The following is a 19,073-nucleotide window of genomic DNA, read 5'->3' as shown; positions in this document are numbered from 1 at the left end:
CTTCTTCTTGGGGAATTATATGACACTACACATTACCCCAAAACTACAGTGCAGGGATGGATCATGATGCGGACACTAGGTCATTCAAAGTATATCAACGTAGGAGGCGTGCGTTACCCATGTCAATGTGGTTAGATGACGGATACGGGTCGGGTCTCTAGAGGCCGAAGACCTTACACATGTGGTCGTGACATGTGTAAGTTGCTTAGAGGAGACATTTGGACCATTGGATCGCGAGGAGGGTGTAATCGGACCGTTGGATCGTCACGGCCCACCTTCATTACACCACCTTCACGGCACTATCATCGGGGCCCATTGGGCATCTTAAATTTACATTTAGTTTATGAACATTTGAATTAATTATGTTTTGAGATAGTTTGTGCACAATTTTGTGCGAATTTCTTTTTTTTGAAACTTTTTTTAGTAGGGTTATTTTGGTAATTTCATGTAATTACGAATTTATAAGGTTTGCCCTAAACCCATAGCATATTATGTTATGTTTATGAAAGATAAAAATGAGAGCTTTTTTGCTTCTGACGATCTCGTCTTCGACTTCCAGTAATTGGAAGAGTGCGTGAGACCCAGGGAACGATTTCTCATCCCCTACTTCTTTCTCCTTCTCTCTTTTCTCAAGGTATTCTTTTCTTTAAACCCATCCTCTTTTTTTCTCCTAATCTCAAAATATTTTCATTCCCTTTTCATCCCCCCATAAAACCCATCACCCAAATCTAAATTTGAAGAACCACAAATTTTTTTCTGAATTTTCCAGATTTCCCAATCCAGGAAATTCTTATTTTTCTGGATTAGAAAATCCACTTGGATCGTTAGAAGGACCTATTGCAAGACGAAAGTTCTATCTTTCGCCGGATCCAATTAAATTCAGATTTTAAGATTCAATACTACGTGTTTGTGATGGATGGCCCTAATCAATGCTATATTGACCTTATTTCTTTCTTGTGTTTATGATGTATAAATCGGGTTGATATTTATTTGTTATTTAAGATTGCATGAATCTGCCCCTTTCAAATACCATACTCATTTAAGGTTAGATTAGGCTGTCCTACATCAATTTTGGTATCAAAGCTTAGGTCCTTGCATTGGGTCGTCTTAGATCAAGTTATCAAGAGTCTAGATTTTTTTATTTTTTATTTTTTCTAGGGTTTCATGCATTGCATATAGAGTCTAGATCTGAAAATTTTCAGATTTGCATTAAAAAAAATAATAATAAATAAATAAATAAAAAGAAGTCTAGATCTGAATTTTTTCCACATTTGCATCTTTCTAAAAGTTAGGATCGTCGGTGTCCATAGTCTTGTGTCAAAACAATCTCCTAGAGTTGTGTTTTAGAAAACCTAAGTTGAGTCTTATTGTGTATGCCCACTCAGACTGGTAGAGGATTTGGTCTACACCCGATTTTCAATATGGAACAGTTGACTGAGATGATGAACACGATCAACCAATGTTTGGCCGCCATTGAGGCGCAATCTAGGAACACGAATACCCGTATGGATCAGATAGAAGTGTCCCTAAGAGAAATCTCCGACATTGGAGGGGATGAACAGTCTCACGTAAGGGGAGTAGTTGAGTAATGGGTAGGAAATCGTGGTAGAGGTCATGGAGCACATGGCCGAGGGGTAGGACGTGGAGGGGCGTGAAATCCGCAGGCCGCTGTCGAGTATCAAGACCGTTATGATGTTGATGAGAGGGTCTTAAAGAGTGTTAAAGTAGATGCTCCTAGTTTTGATGGGCGTCTTGACCCCAAATCATTCCTTGATTGGTTAGCGGACATGGACCATTATTTCGAATGGTATGAGATGTCTGAGAACCGACAGGTGCGGTTTGCGAAAATGAAACTTGTGGGTCAAGCTAAATTGTTTTGGACAAATACGGAGCGTAGGATCGAGAGATCAGGAGGTGTCCCAATCGCACATTGGGTAGAGATGAAATTATTAAAGGAAAAATATCTTCCTCTCTCTTATCGTCAAAAGCTCCTAGATCAATGGCAAGCATTACGCCAAGGATCTATGTCGGTTGCAGATTACATCGCAAAATTTGAGGAGTATATGATGCGATGTGATATTCGGGAGGATCCTTTAGTGACATTGGCGCGTTTCCAGGTGGATCTTCGCATGGATCTACAGCGTGAGCTTTTGACCCATGCAATGAGTGACTTAGATCAGGCTTACCAAGTTGTACAGGAGTTAGAGCTTTACATAAAGTCTCCTATCACGAGGTGCTTTGAGTCCCGTGACTCTATTGTTAGATCTGGTTTTCAAGGAACCAAACCTAACATTGGAAGTCAGCCTAGGGCGCAGGCTAGTCCACCGCCTAAGCCTAAGGATGATAAGGGCAAAAGTGTCCTTGGTGCCAATCCTGGCAGTGGTAGTCACTTGAGATGTTATGAGTGCGGAGGTACAGGTCATTTCGCATACCAGTGTACGGCAAAGACTCGCGGGAAAGCCTTAGTCATAGACGAGTCAAATGAAAATGCGGATGACATGGGTGATTATGAAGTTGAGTAATATCACCCAGAGATAGGTGCTAGTGATTATGAAGAAGAAGAACCAGAGATTGCACCACTAGCTGTAGTTAGATGTGCTTTGGTGCAGGCCAAGGAGAGTGACGATTGGCGCAGAAGCACAATTTTCTATACGTTTATCAAGAGCGGTGACAAAAATTGCAAAGTCATCGTGAATAGTGGTAGTTGCACCAACGTGGTCTCAGCTAGCACAGTCACTCGTTTGGGTTTGAAGCCCATCCCTCACCCTTAACCATTCAAGGTTTTTTGGGTTGACACGTCTTCTATGCCTGTGTCCCAGCAGTGTTTAGTCCCCATCCAAATCGGTTCATATAAAGACATGTTGTGGTGTGATGTTTTATGTATGGATGTAGGTCACATCATTTTAGGGAGGCCGTGGTTATACGATAGAGATGTCACGATTTTTGGTGGCTCGAACGTGTGTACATTCACGCATGAGGGCAAGAAAATCAAGATTAATCCGTTGCCACCGAAGAGCCACATGGACAAGGTTCGGGATGTGAAAACGAGTGAGTCAAGGAAGGATGTGAGGAAATCTATTCCGAAGTCTCTACATATTATAAATGCAAAAGATTTTGAGAAAGAGACAGAGGATGATTCGATGGTGTACGCCCTAGTGGCTAGGGAGGTTACACCCGAGGTTCATGTAGAGTTACCCCCTAAGGCGACTTCGGTTCTTGAGGAGTACAGTGATGTATTCCCTGAGGATTTACCGAATGAGCTTCCACCTATGAGGGACATCCAGCATGCCATTGATCTCGTCCCAAGGTCTTCTTTACTGAACCTTCCTCATTACAGGATGAATCCTACAGAGCATGCAGAGTTGCATAGACAGGTAAATGAGCTCTTGCAAAAAGGTTTCATCCGTGAGAGCATGAGTCCGTGTGCTGTACCAGCGCTATTAACGCCTAAGAAAGATGGTACGTGGCGGATGTGTGTAGGGTCATTAATAAGATCACGATCAAGTATCAGTTTCCGATACCGAGGCTTGATGATATGTTAGACATGATGGCCAGATCCACCATTTTTTTCAAGATAGACCTCAAGAGCGGGTATAACCAAATACGCATATGCCCTGGAGATGAGTAGAAGACAACCTTCAAGACGAAGGATGGGTTGTACGAGTGGTTGGTCATGCTCTTTGGCTTGACTAATGCACCCAGTACTTTTATGCGTGTGATGACCCAGGTTTTGAGACCCTTTATGGGGAAGTTCTTAGTGGTTTATTTTGATGACATACTCATATATAGTACCACTAAAGAACTGCATCTCGACCACTTGAGGTAGGTCTGTAGTGTCTTAAGGGCGGAAAAGTTATGTGCGAACCTTAAGAAATGTTCGTTCCTGTCTGATAGGGTCGTCTTCTTAGGGTTCATAGTGTCGTCTATAGGGATGCGAGCAGATTCAAAAAAAGTCAAGGCCATAGTTGACTGGCCTGAACCGCGGAACATACATGAAGTGAGAAGCTTTCATGGCTTAGCCACATTTTATCGTCGGTTCATTCGAGGGTTTAGCATTATTATGGCTCCCATTACTGATTGCATTAAAAACGGAGAGTTCATATGGTCTAAGGCCGCAGCTAAGGCATTCAAAGATATTAAGGGCAAGATGATAGAGGCTCCTGTCATGCGTCTTCTAGATTTTTATAAAGTCTTTGAAGTAGCATGTGATGCTTCAGGCGTAGGTATAGGAGGAGTACTAAGCCAAGAGGGTCATCCAGTTGCCTATTTTAGTGAGAAATTGAATGAGGCAAAACAAAAGTATTCCACCAATGACAAAGAATTTTATGCGGTTGTGCAGTCGCTACGTCATTGGCGTCATTATCTTCTACCGCAAGAATTTGTCTTGTTTTCTGATCAAGAGGCTTTGAGGTATTTGAATTCCCAAAAGAAGCTTAACCCAAGGCATGCCAAGTGGGCAGTATTTCTTCAGGAATATTCATTTGTCCTGAAACATAAAGCCGGGATCGAGAACAAACCAGCCGATGCCCTTAGTAGGAGAGTGACATTACTCAACTCCTTGAGTGAAGAAGTTGTCGGGTTTGAGCAATTGAAAGATGAGTATCCTATGTGTCCAAATTTTGGGGGAACATACATGTCACTCTTAGGTGCCCAGCATAGTTCGGGTGAGTTCGCGCTGAAAGATGGTTTCCTTTTCAAAGGAGACTGACTTTGTATTCCCCACACTTCCCTTCGAGATTTCCTTGTTTTGGGAGATTCATGCTGGAGGTATTGCTGGCCATTTTGGTCGAGATAAGACCATCGCCCTAGTGGAGAATCGATTTTATTGGCCAAGTCTCAAGCGAGACGTAGCCAAAATTTTAGGGCAATGTCGAACATGTCAACTCGCAAAACAGAAGAAACAGAATACTGGATTGTACACACCATTGCCAGTGTCACACGCACCGTGGCAAGACATCAGTATGGATTTCGTGCTTGGACTTCCCAAGATAATTAAAAAGCACGATTCCATTTTTGTGGTCGTGGACTGTTTCTCAAAAATGGCGCACTTTCTCCCTTGTTCTAAAACCTCCGATGCGTCCAACATAACTAAGATTTTCATTAAGGGGGTGGTTCGATTACATGGTTTGCCTAAGACCATAGTGTTTGACAGAGATGTCTGATTTACTAGTTATTTTTGGAAGACATTATGGCATATGATGGGTACGAGACTCCAGTTCTCGTCTGCCTACCATCCTCAAACTGATGGTCAAACTAAGGTTGTGAATCGAAGTCTCGGAAATCTACTACGATGTTTGGTGGGTGAACACATTAAAACTGGGGACTTAGTCCTGCCAGTCGCCGAGTTTACATATAACAGTTCAGTTAATAGGTCTACAAGTATGAGTCAATTCGAAATTGTTGGTGGTTACAAACCTAGACTACCCATAGATTTGTTACCTATGTCAGTCACCCAGAGGACCTCAAAGTCAGCCGATGCATTTTCCCATCACATTCATGAGTTGCATGCAGAGATTAGGAGGCGGATAAATGCTAGTAATGAACAATATAAAATTTCAGCTAACTTACATCGTAAAATTTAAGAATTTAATGAGGGTGATTATGTAATGGTTAGGATGAGGCCAAAACGGTTCCCACAGGGTACCGTTAAGAAGTTCCAAGCACGCAGTGCTGGACCATTTAAAATTCTGAAAAAAATTGGGTCCAATGCGTATGTGATAGATCTTCCACCTCGCATGGGAATTAGTTCAACATTCAATGTAGAGGATCTAATGCCTTGTTCAAGCCATCCCATAGACCCTAATTTTGTTCCAAACCATTGGCCAATTTCTGAATTTTCTTCCCAACCTACACCACCTATGCCTACTATACCTGAGATAAGAGAAGAAATTGAAGGAATTGTGGATGAGCAAATTGTTTCCACTCGAGACGGTGGCTTTCAGAGGTACTTAGTGAAGTGGAAGAGCAGACCATCATCCGACTGTACATGGCTGACGAAAGAGGAGTTGCAGCGACTAGATCCAGATTTGTTAGAAAAGCACAAGAGTTTTATCTCGCTGGAGTCGAGATCTTCTCAGCCAAGGGGAGTTAATGCAGATACCAGGCCATTCAAAGTATATCAACGCAAGAGGCGTGCATTACCCGTGTCAATGTGGTTAGATGACGGATACGGGTCGGGTCTCTAAAGGTCGAAAACCTTACACATGTGTTCGTGACATGTGTAAGTTGCTTAGAGGAGACATTTGGACCATTGGATCGCGAGGAGGGTGTGATCGGACTGTTAGATCGTCACGGCCCACCTTCATTACACCACCTTCACGGCACTATCATCGAGGCCCATTGGGCATCTTAAATTTACATTTAGTTTATGAACATTTGAATTAATTATGTTTTGAGATAGTTTGTGCACAATTTTGTGCGAATTTCTTTTTTTTTGAAACTTTTTTTTAGTAGGGGTATTTTGTTAATTTCATGTAATCACGAATTTATAAGGTTTGCCCTTAAACCCATAGCATATTATGTTATGTTTATGAAAGAAAAAAAGGAGAGCTTTTTTGCTTCTAACGATCTCGTCTTCGACTTCCAGTGATTGGAAGAGGGCGTGAGCCCAGGTAAACAATTTCTCATCCCCTACTTCTTTCTCCTTCTCTCTTTTCTCAAGGTATTATTTTCTTTAACCCTATCCTCTCTTTTTCTTCTAATCTCAAAATATTTTCATTCCCTTTTCATCCCCCCATAAAACCCATCACCCAAATCTAAATTTGAAGAACCACAATTTTTTTTTACCGAATTTTCCAGATTTCCCAATCCAGGAAATTCTTATTTTTCTGGATTAGAAAATCCACTTAGATCGTTAGAAGGACCTATTGCAAGACGAAAGTTCTATCTTTCACCGGATCCAATTAAATTCAGATTTTAAGATTCAATACTTCGTGTTTGTGATGGATGGCCCTAATCAATGCTATATTGACATTATTTCTTTCTTGTGTTTATGATGTATAAATCAGGCTGATATTGATTTGTTATTTAAGATTGCATGAATCTGCCCCTTTCAAATACCATGCTCATTTAAGGTTAGATTAGGCTGTCCTACATCAGATCACCTATCATACACATCGGTGCATAGCTCAAATCCAAACTGCCCAAATAGTGGGACCCGCAGTAGATGGATTACAACCCAAAAATTACACTGGGAAGTATTATAACTGACAAACTGATAGACATTAATGGACAGTAAAAACCGAAAAAAAAAAAAAAAAAAAAAAAAAAAAAAAAAGCACAGTAGAAGCTCCAAATTCACCCCCAAAAAAAAGGGCATTCCATTAATCAGAGGTCAGTATCATCTATCAATCATATGTTCCAGATAATATCAATCTAAAGAGGGTCCCACTATTTTGGCAGTTTGGATTAAGGAAAAGCCAAGGAAAATGGAATTTGAGCTACCTTGCCAAGAGCGGAATGTGAATCGGCGAGTTCATATTCATCCATGACCCAATCGGTCTTGCACGCCTGAGGAAACGTCCCTCGGTAGAACGCAAAAGTCTTCTTTGTTCCCAAAACTGCCCCTTCTTTTACGCTCACAACTGCCCGTTCGCCGCCCATTCTCTTCCAGTACCCACCCTTCGCCTTCCGCTTCAATCCGTCCTCTTGCTTTCCCTCCGCCCTCGGCGTAAAGAAGAACCAGCGCTTCTCCTCGTCGACGGACGGGAAGTAGGCGGTCTCGGGGAGATTGACAGGGTCATGATTGTAAATGTCAAGATCTTGGATAGCATTTAGAAGGAGAGGGTGAGAGGGAAGATGAAGGCGTTGGTGGTGCTTGTTTCGGAGGTAGTGGGCGAGGAGCTCTTCCTCGGTGGGCTGGAATCGGAAGCCGGGTGGAAAAGGTTGCGAGTACAGATCGCCCATGAATCGGTGAGACGGAAAGGCGATTCCTGGCTCCAAGTCGCAAATCTCATAACGAGAGAGATAGGAAGAGAGAAAGAGAGGGCTTTTCTCTTCTTTCGGAGAAGAGAGTGTTATTGGTTATCGAGAACGAAGCCAAGAAAAAATGAAAGCTTGCTTGCGAAGCTTCAACGCATGCACAGCAGTGTGAAAGCTAGAAAAAATGGGAGAGAAGAATTGCCCCGATTGCTACTCGCGCGTGACATGGAATGGTCCAGCCGCGTACGTATACGGGATCGAAACCATCCATCGAGTGGGCTTCATTGTACATTTTTACCATCAATGGATGGAAATCGGATTGTGTACTGAGTAGGGGTGTACACGAACCGAGCCAGCTCGACTCGACTCTAAGAAGTTCGATTCCGCTCGGTTCGAAGCTGAGTTTGAACCGAGTTGAGCTGATTTTTTGAGTTCAAGCTGAGTTCAAGCAAGCCCCATCTCAACTCGACTTGGATCGAATCCTGCTCGAATTGAACTCCGATCAAACCAGTTCAGTGACTCAGTAACTTGGCCATTGATGTTGCTCACCAAGTGTTTGATAAAATGACTCAACAAAGTGTAGCTGGTGGCAAGGAAGGTATGCATATGAAATAAATACCCTTTTTTCTTTGGTTTTTCTTAGTTTTTATGTTGCTTTGAAGGTGTTTGATAAAATGCCTATAAAACCATTACTTATGTTTCACATCCAAAGGGATTTTGAAGGTGCAATCCAATTGTTTGTGGAAATGCCTCAATGGCGAACTTCGCTCTATCTTGTTTCGAACTCGGCCCGAGCTGTTGATTGAACCGAGCTGAGCTGGCCAATTAAGCTCGAGGACCGAGCCGAGTTCGAGCTGAAGCTAGCTCAACTCAGTTCGACTCGATGTACACGCCTAGTATTGAGTAAACTCTATTGGGTCCACTGTGAATGCATGTGGTTCATCCATGCCCTCCATTTTTCCCGCTTATTTTAATAGTTGAGCTCAAAATTAAAGCATATCTAAAGCTCAAGTGAACTACATAGCAAAATTATGGGAATAATGATTTCCACAGTTGAAACCCTTCTACACCCTACAGTGATGTTTATCTGACATCTAACATGTTTATAATATCACACGGACACAAATAAAGGGAACACAAGTATCCGTTTAATCCAAAAATTCCATAGCACATTCAATTCAGTCTTTTTTCCTTTGGTTTGATTACTTGAGCTTTGCATATGCTTTATTTTTGTGCTGAAGTTTGAAAATAATCTCAAAAAATTGATGGACTGAGTGAATAAAATATATAAATAATGTGGGCCCCACATAATTTACCCGGTTTCCAATCTGCGTCCGAATGGACGAGGCACCTGATGGGTAGACCAGCCTATTTGTTGGTCCTGGGCTCCACTTGACGGATGGCATAGATCCCAAACGGTTGGCATTGCACATGATTAACTTATAATGATATAGCACGTTGATTATGTGAGGCCCACTATGATGTATTGTCTTATTCATATAGTGTATTCTTTTAGTTACTTTTAAGGCATGAATTCGAAATTGCAGTATATTGGGAGTGCAAGTAGACCATTCTAAAAGAAACAGTGGGAATTAAGCATATGTTGTTAAAAACTTTCTCAAGTTCATGGAAGTTTTGGATGAAGTTGATATCTCAATTTTCCCTTCATCACGTCTGTGTGACTTTGATAAGATTGTGTTAAAATTAAATTACAGATTTTTAATTCTATAAAATAATAAAGAAACTAATCAAAGAAGGATAAGGCGAAATACGTGCGATTATGTTCTCCTTAAAGCGTTATTCACACCTTCTCAAAATAATTGAAAATGCTGATAGGTTACAGGTAAATCACTTATAGAATACGACGAGCCTAAATGTGGTTATGCATTCAGCAAATACGAATAACTACAAATGAAACTCTATTTATATAATTTTGTCTGACAAATAAACAAAGAAAAAAAATTCAACATTCAGAAAAAAGATTAGAAAATTTAGACCACTGCTTTGATTTGTTTCCTAGTCTTCTGACTAAGGTTACAGTTGCTCTTCTTGTTGGATTGTAAATGAGAATGGGTTTGAGTGTTGGTGATGGTCCAATGAAACACCTAGGCAGCCATGGTTGTTGATCGTTTTGATCCAAGGTCAGAACTCAATATGACCATTATATAGTTGTTAGTGAGAAACTATTTGTTATTGGCAGTTTCTAACCGTTATACATGTGGGACAACAAGTACTGTACGCTAGTCATTTAGACTCACTAGCTAGCTGTTTTATGATTGTTGGGCTAGCCACATGCAATAGTTTTTGCATAGTATGGTTTAATGCTGCATGTGTAGTTAACCCTTACTCCAACGGCTAGTTTCCAGCCTATATAAAAGCCACACTGATCTCATTTAGACAACTCACTTACTTTAGCCACTTGACTCATATTTCTTATCACACTTTCAAAGGTGCCTTTATAGCCATACTGTCTCACATGCCTATACCCTCGCATCGACCCTGAGACCATGCCTGAGCCCATGTGCATGCACGGGTGCGAGTGAGTTCTAGTATTCCACAGATCAACCAAATAAATAATAAGGTACTCCACACCCCATGGATAAATACTGTTTTTTCTTCTCTTTTTTTAATCTGGGACTATTCGCAAAAAGGTTAAAACCTTAAGTTTTTCAACTAAAAAAACTTGTATTACTTATATATATATATTATTAAAATATTTTTAATCAATATTTTTTTTACAATAGATTAGATCGCAAATAACCATTACTGTACGCCCTGTGAAGGTTTGGTCATTATGGCTATTGCTTCAATTTGAGCTCGTGCTCTAAGATAAGCTGAAAAAACTGATTCACGGTGCGGATAATATGCATACGTCACGCAACGCCCAGATGGTTTACCCGCGCTGATTTTCTCAGTGCGCTGTCCGCGTCGTACATACGTGCTCCAAGAGGGCACTTGTGATGCGAGTAGGATTTGGATATCTACTCTCGCGAGTACCTGCAAAAGAGGATGCTGGCCTTGGCACGCGCTTGTCAACGTAACTCTCACTTGCGAGAGATCTGGGCCGTCATTAGCAGTTGCCTATCGTGAGCCACGGAATAAAAATAGGTCACTTAGCTCATCAAGTGAGCCTCCATTGTTTGTTGAATGTGAATAGTTGGTCACGTTTTTCTAAGTGTCTCATCTCTATCATACATCTTTGTGCTACCTGATGAGTGGATAGTACTAAAATTTTCAGGTCATGGGTTACTCACGGTGGTCCTCTCCAGATGAAAGGCTGAGATCTCGTACAAATGTCCCGTGTTAGAATTTGTAGGGCCCTTTCACCACCTTACACGCGCGAGTCCGGTTACCGGAGCCTCTAACCGCTGAGATAATATTTTGTGCGGCTACTGCTTGCATTTCATGCCATTTCATAAATGGTAGCGACTCATCCATGTTACACGTGTAAACATTTAGTTTCATCAATTCTATCCAGATTGTGAGTCCCACTGTTAGTGAATCAACCCCAAATAGCTGACTCGGGGCTTGGGCTTAATCATCTGATTCTGACCATTGAATTTGGACCATGTACAATTTTCTTATCACCCGTCCATTTGATGGCCACTAATTGGACACGTAGGATTGCCTGACCAGGAATGATATTTGGATATGATCTATCCCTTAAAATGTTCCACCATTTGGACGGTTTTTACCGACGCAATGTAGGCCACGAAATTCTCGCTGGGACATTGCCATTTAAGAATCAGGAGAGAGAAACGCACACGATAAACCCATGCACCTTCACCATGACCAACGTACGTAATACGAGAAAAACTTCCATACTCGAGCGGAGCGTGAGAGTTAATATTCAGGTATTAAGAAATTTATAAACTGGATCATTACTCTTTCTCCGGTGGTAGACTCTCAGGGGTTGAGTATATTTGTAAACTTAGCATATAAATAACTAAAAATAAACCGACATGTTTGTGAAAAATTGTCCTAATTAATAATAAAACAAACATTTCACTTCCCATATATTCTAGTTAACAGATTACTGAAATACAATTGACCGTTTGAAATTAAAATCGAGCAGTTAATATCAACAACCTATAATATGGTTTTGAGATGATCTCTTATCTGTAATCACTCTCAAATTTTGGACAGTTTGACTTGATTTAATACATTATATGTGTACAATTCCTCAGTGCATGCATATTAATCATCAAACTCTATCAGAGTATCAAATGGCTAATTACGCAGTTCTACTTTAGTTAATGGGGATTGGCCAGGACACGCGGCCGAAAGAAAAAATGAGGCGGACCGTGGACCGAGTTAACCGACAACCTCTTTTATGCAGTGCGGAAAACCCCCAACTCCGTGGGACCCACCATACACAATAGGTACAATCCATTCCGTTGGTCAGATCCAGTCCTGGATGTTAGCACCAGAAACGAAACAAACCTGCCAGATCACAAGTTATGTTGACCACGATACAGGGAACAATGGATAGGGGATGCCAACCATGGTGGGCATGTGGGACCACCATGCTGTGTATCTTTCATCAAACCAGTTAATCAGGTGTAACTCATCAAGACAATGTGAAGATAGAAAAATCAGGCTAATCCAAAACATGCTGCCACACCATATGAACTTAGCGGTTTACACTGTTTTCATTCTATATGAATTTTTAATCATAATTATATTCTATCTGTGCGGTCCAAATAATAGCTATAATCTGATGGATGGATTGGATTTTAGATTGAACCCTACAAAGCTGCCGCGTTGTACCTACTGGATTAAACAGTTGCGTGTAAACTATTCGAATGGGCGGACTCCATGCTGATCGACCAAAGAAGAGATTTTTTACCCCTGTCAATCCCACCTTTTACCTGGCAGCTTTTGTGAACACTCTCAAACTTTACTTTCGAGTATGAAACCAATTATGTACTGACACACTTTTTGAAGACAAAAATACCCTTGCCTTATGAGATATACTCAAAAATACCATTACATTCATGGTGGTCTACAGTGGTGCCATCCAATTCCAAAAAAACAATCAAAAGCCATAGCTAAATATCTATAGCTACGGATTATAACCATAGACATTGGTAGTGTAGCCATTGCTTCTTTAAATTGGTAGTCATATATACTCGAAAATACCCTTGCATTCATGGTGGCACCTTGATATCCACAGTGCCACTGTGGAACTCTATCTTGTCCACGATGGCGTTGTCTAATACTAGAAAAAAAAAAGCCAAAGGCCGTAGCTAAAGATCGATCATAACCGTAGCTTTGGATAGCATGGCCATTGCTTTAGTAGATTTGTAGCCATTAGTTCTATGGCTACGGATCTAAACTGTAGCCATTTCTCCTGTAGCAAAAAGTTCGTTCGACTATGGATAATTGAGTGAGCCTAACATGAAATTCAATAAGCCTCAAAGAAAATTAAGCAAGGCTAACATGAAATTCAATGAGCCTCAAGGGAAATTGAGTGAGGCAAATATGAAATTCTGCGAGCCTAACATGAAATTTAACAAGCCTTAAAGGATACATTGCTTGATTTCGTAATAATCTTCTATCTGATCCACATTATTGTTTGTCTTATCTTGTAAGAAATAGGACTGTAACTTGGGTTCGGTTTGACCTGAACCCTATTGAGCCAACATCAATCTGTGTCGAGTTGTGTAGTCATTGCGTTCGGTTAGGGTTGAAACTCAATGAACCTCATAGGAAATTGAGCGAGGCAAACTGGAAATTAAGCGAGGCAAGGAGGAAATTGAGCGAGACAAACTAGAAATTGAGCGAGACAAACTGGAAATTGAGCTAGGCAAACATGAAATTTAGTGAGGTAAATTGGAAATTGAGCGAGGCTAACATGAAATTGAGTGAGGCAAACTAAAAATTGAGCGAGGCAAACTGGAAATTTAGTGAGGCAAATTGAAAATTTAGCGAGGCAAACATGAAATCGAGTGAGGCAAATTGAAAATTGAGCGAGGCAAACTGAAAATTGAGAGAGGTAAACTGGAAATTCAGCGAGGCTAACATGAAATTGAGCGATGCAAACATGAAATTCAACGAGCATAAATGGAAATTGAGCAAGGCTAACATGAAATTCAACGAGCCTCAAAGGAAATTGAGCGTGGCAAATATGAAATTCAACGAGGCAAATAAGAAATTGAGTGAGGCAAACAGGAAATTGAATGAGGTAAACTAGAACTTGAGCAAGCCGAACTAGAAATTCAGCGAGGTGAACTAGAAATTCATTGAGGCAAACTGGAAATTCAACGAGGCAAACTAGAAATTAAGCGAGGTAAACTGGAAATTGAGTGAATCATAGTGAAAAAATTAGACATAATTGAAAATAATTAAGCACTTGATGAATTTGAGCGAGCTTCAGATGAAATCAAACAAGCCTCAAGTGAAATTAAGTGAGGCAAACACGAAATTGATTGAGGCAAAAATTAAATTGAGTGAGGCAAACATGCAATTCAACGAGGCAAACATAAAGTTCAGAGGGGTAAACATGAAATTCAGTGAGGCAAACATGAAATTTAACGAGACAAACACGCAATTCAACGAGCATCAAAGGAAATTGAGCGAGGCAAACTGGAAGTTGAGTGAGGAAAACTGGAAATTGAGCGAGACAAACTAGAAATTGAGCGATGGAAACTAAAAATTTAGCGAGGGAAACATGAAATCAAGCGAGGGAAGTTGGAATTTGAGCGAGGCAAGTTGAAATTTGATCGAGGATAAACTCGAAATTGAGCGAGGCAAACTAGAAATTGAGCGAGGGAAGCGTGAAAATTCAGTGAGGCAAACTAGAATTCAGCTAGGCAATCTGAAAATTTAGTCAGGCAAACTGAAAATTGAGCGAGACAAACTAGAAATTCAGCGAGGTAAACTAGAAATTAAGCGAGGGAAACTGAAAATTGAGCGAGGCAACCTAAAAATTGAGCGAGGCAACCTAGAAATTCAGTGAGGCAAACTAGAAATTGAGCGAGGCAAATTAGAAATTCAGGGAGGCAAACTAGAAATTGAGCGAGACAAACTGAAAATTTAGCAAGGCAAATTAGAAATTGAGTGAGCCAAACTGAAAATTGGGCGAGAAAAACTGAAAATTGAGCGAGGCAACTTAGAAATTCAGCGAGGCAAACTAGAAATTGAGCGAGACACTAAAAATTGAGCGAGGCAAACTAAAAATTGAGCGAAGTAAAATGAAAATTGAGCGACGCAACTTAGAAATTGAGCGAGGCAAACTAGAAATTGAGCGAGGTAACTTAGAAATTGAGCGAGGGAAACATGAAATTGAGTGAGGATAACTTGAATTTGAGCGAGGCTAACTTGAAATTCAGTGAGGTTAACATGAAATTTAGTAAGGCTAACATGAATTTGAATGAACTTCAAATGAAATTGAACGAGCCTAACACATAATTGAACAAGCTTCACATGAAATTCAACGAGTACTTCAGTGAAGTTGATCGAACAGTTCATGAAATTGACCAAGGTGGTTCATAAAATTTACCATTATATTACATGAATCTGTGGAAGTTCCTAGTTATATTTTTATCATTTCTCTATCAAATTCATGAATTGCTCGGGGAATTTCACCAATCATGCACCGGGAATGTCAGCGATGAGTCGAGCACATTGCCGAGAAGTAGGTCAAATGGACCGAGAACTCTCGCAAATTGAAAATTAGATTGCTCAGTACGTTCTTATCGTACTGAGTTAACTGAGTTAGGCCCGCCTTGAATGTATGTGGACTATCCACAATGTTCATCCGTTTTTCCATTTAATCAAGGGTTTGAGCCAAAAATCGTAGCATATCCAAATATCAAGTGGATCATACCACAGGAAACAGTGATTTCGCCATTGAAACCTTGCTAGGCCCCACGGTGATGTTTTATTTGTAATCCATCATGTTCATAGGATGATGTATACATGGATGAACCGAAAACCCAGATGCAAGCTTGATCCAACAGTTCAATGGCTCACAAAAAATTTACTCGATTTAGGGAAATATATTAAAATATACCTGTGGTGCGTGCTTTTTTCGACAGAGGCACCATTTTCAGAAAATCCAGAAAATCCTGATGTATGAAGAGGGTATGATTCAATGCATGGGTATTTCCGCCCAAATAAAGGTGTTTTGTAGAAGTGGAGAGGATGGTGCGATCCAAGGCAGGAATATTGTCGTCCAGAGAAAGGGTTTTTTGTGGAAATGGAGTGAGGCAAACTGGTTACAGAGAATGGGTTTGAAAAGCAGGGGTATTTTCATCCAGGAAAGAGTTGATAGTTTAGTCTAGTAAAGTAAGTTTGAGAGGTTTCAGAAAAGACGCTGGGTAAAAGCAGGCGTTTACAATGGTCAATTTCTTGAGAAAAAAATGATAAGAGAAGGACTTGGATAATCCGGCAAAGTGTGATGGATGATAACCTATGAAATACTTTAAAATTGCCTGCGTTCCATGTAAGTTATTTAAATTAAACTGTGCAAATTATGGAAACGGGCTTAAATGTAACATGAACTAAAAACTGGACTTACTTTGTTATTTGACTGTCAGATTGGTGGATATGCTATTTGATGGTTCAAAATGAAAACTATCCAATGATCTCATTTCAACAAACTTCACATCGAATCAGAGGATAGGTTATTGCAAACATTCTAATTTTTAGCATGTACCTTGGCAACAGTGGGTTTGACAATTGTGCTGGTTTAATTTGATTTAATGTATGCCACTTCTACCATTTCTAAGTGCTCGAGTATCAAGCATTTTACGGACTGGAGTAAGAAATAACTCCCCTTTGATACCATGGCACAACGCAGCATCCCCACTCAAATTGTACACGTGGCACACTTTAGCTCAGATTAAACCGTGCAATCCGTAGGCCACGCTTTAGATGGGTCATAAACTAACAATTACACTGAAGTGAGATCTTATTTGGAAAATTGTGACATGCATCAAATATTAAAATAAGAAATAGTAATTCCAACAAATGGGCAATGACTCAAGGCAAAGATTGTTCAATTGTTCCGATGCTTCATAATTATGATCAATCTGTGGAGAAATGTTATTAAACATAAGTTCATACCATTTTAGTTAACCAAGATTATATACTAAATTAGATCATGATCGTTGGCTATCCAGATTATTTTTATTTTACCAAAAAGAAATGCCACATCTATCAAACAGGCTGTAAGTGTTTTGGGCATGTTTGTATGCTATTTGACATGTCTTGTAATTTGGATTGCCAATTTTTTTTTTTTTTATTATTATTTTTAAAAAGTAATCATTAATCTTATCAGCTGTGACAATTCTTTGACATGAGATATAAGGTGTGTAGTCAAATGAATACGGAATTTTTTCTTAATATTTAAATAGTATTCCTTTAAATTTTAGCAAACTACAGTACGAAAAAAAGGTAGTCATTAGGTTATCCATGATGACAAATTGTTTACACGATCATTTATTATGCATTGACTTGGCTCAATCAGAAACTGTGACGTACTGCCACTACACATTTAGCACACACCCGAGGCCGCTTCATGTATTTCACTATTAGTGCGATGAAACAAACCCTTGTGTGCGTGCCTTTGAAAAGGTGAATCATCACATTATTTCGACTAGAAACATGAGTTAGAAATTGGAATATCCACGTTCAATAACAATACAAGAAAAATCAATGAACAATCATTAGCATCATTTTATTTCATTAATCTGAGTTTTTATTACAGCCCTCGCATGGCCCTTGTTTCTAAAATAAAGTACATTTATTTAGTGTAATTGAGAATAGTTTAATAATAATTTTGGCAGCATATTGGCTTGTATGGCGTCCATCACAATGACAAAAGAGTTATGCAAGTTCGAAACCACCGCTTTACATCAATATACATAGAATATGTGCATATGAGGTTGAATCTCGGATGAATTTGCAAAGATGCATAACATATAATATGCTCGAGACTCCTATTGCACGACCATGCAAACAATCCTTGTTGCGTGGCGCGTAATAGATTGGCCTTCTGCTCCTTGCATCTTCTTCTTTCCTTCTTCCCGTGGCGGACCGCGGGATACCTGAATACCACAACTCTTTGATTTGAAAACTTTCGAAGATTTCTTTGATCTTTTCGTTGCTCCTTACTCACTAATGCCTCAGATGAGAATGTAAATTTATAAGCCTCCACTTGTGTGAACTGTAGAATCCGCGTAACAAGCTTCAATTGCGCAATCACGTAACAGGTCTAGTGTTGAAAAATCAGTTTGCCCTTATAGCAGTTATCCAACGACTCTCTTTTTCAACTGCGCAGCCGCACAACCCCTTCTCTGTTGTGCAGTCACGCAACAGAGCACTCTTAAGCAAAATTTCATTTTTATGCTCCAATAGATGCCCCCTTAATTATCATTTGATTATCTTTTACAAAATCAAATGGGGATCAAATCCTTTTCGCGCAAAAATCCTTTCTTTCCCTATTGCGTGACCGCACAAATTGCGTTGCGCGATCGGATCTACGCAATAGGTTATCAGGTCCTGCTGGCTATATAAGTTGACCCTTCCTTCATTTGATTTCACTTTACTTCCGATCTTTCTCCATACTTATTGAGTGTGAAATATTGCATATTTTCTCATATTTATGCCTTAATTTTATAAACATAATAGTGTTTAATCGATCTAATTATGCATGTTTTCATGTGTGAGGTGATTCAGAAGCCTATGATGAATATGCACTTAAAAGGATGAATTTAGAGCTCAAAAAAAGATAATGAAGAATTGAAGATTTGGAAGTTATTAATGAAGAATTCACATGCCAAAGATCCAAGGAAACCAAGTGAGGAATGAAGAGAATCGAAGGTTTGAAGTGAAGAAAAAGAATCCTGAAAATTGGCAAGAAAAATATATTCTGAGACTTCGAATTAAAAGAGAAATTCCTGAAATAATTCTCAAAATAGACTTTAATGGCATTGAGGATTTATGAATTTCGGGCTCAACTGCTAGACTGTTCTGGATGATTTTTGATGACATTGAAGCCAGTTCGATGACATCGAAGTTTGCCATCGAAGATGCGCAGAGTGCGTAAATTTGAGGCGGTTTGCAAACTTTTCCGAGGCGGTGCGAAAGTTTGAGTTGCAAAACTATTTAAAGTAGTCCCTAGGCTATTCCAAATCATCTTCTAG

The 19,073-nt window shown here is 39.9% G+C and overlaps 1 protein-coding gene across 4 annotated transcripts in view; it reads right to left on the bottom strand.

The window, feature by feature from the left end:
• Positions 1–8,094, bottom strand: part of LOC131228672 (NAC transcription factor 29-like) — a 31,390-nt gene extending 23,296 nt beyond the window's left edge. For 2 of the 4 annotated variants that reach the window (XM_058224505.1, XM_058224506.1), the window contains exon 1: positions 7,444–8,094. In XM_058224505.1, the coding sequence (XP_058080488.1) occupies positions 7,444–7,905 (462 nt within the window). In that variant the 5' untranslated portion in view covers positions 7,906–8,094. The remainder of the gene's footprint in view (positions 1–7,443) is intronic. The other 2 variants (XM_058224503.1, XM_058224504.1) reach the window with 1 other exon arrangement.
• Between the last annotated feature and the right edge of the window lie 10,979 nt (positions 8,095–19,073).

The sequence above is a fragment of the Magnolia sinica genome, chromosome 16 (genome assembly GCF_029962835.1).
Source record: "Magnolia sinica isolate HGM2019 chromosome 16, MsV1, whole genome shotgun sequence".
NCBI classification, from domain to species: Eukaryota; Viridiplantae; Streptophyta; class Magnoliopsida; order Magnoliales; family Magnoliaceae; genus Magnolia; species Magnolia sinica.
The sequence above is the reverse complement of the archived record's forward strand: the minus strand, read 5'-3'. Positions and strand labels throughout refer to the sequence as shown.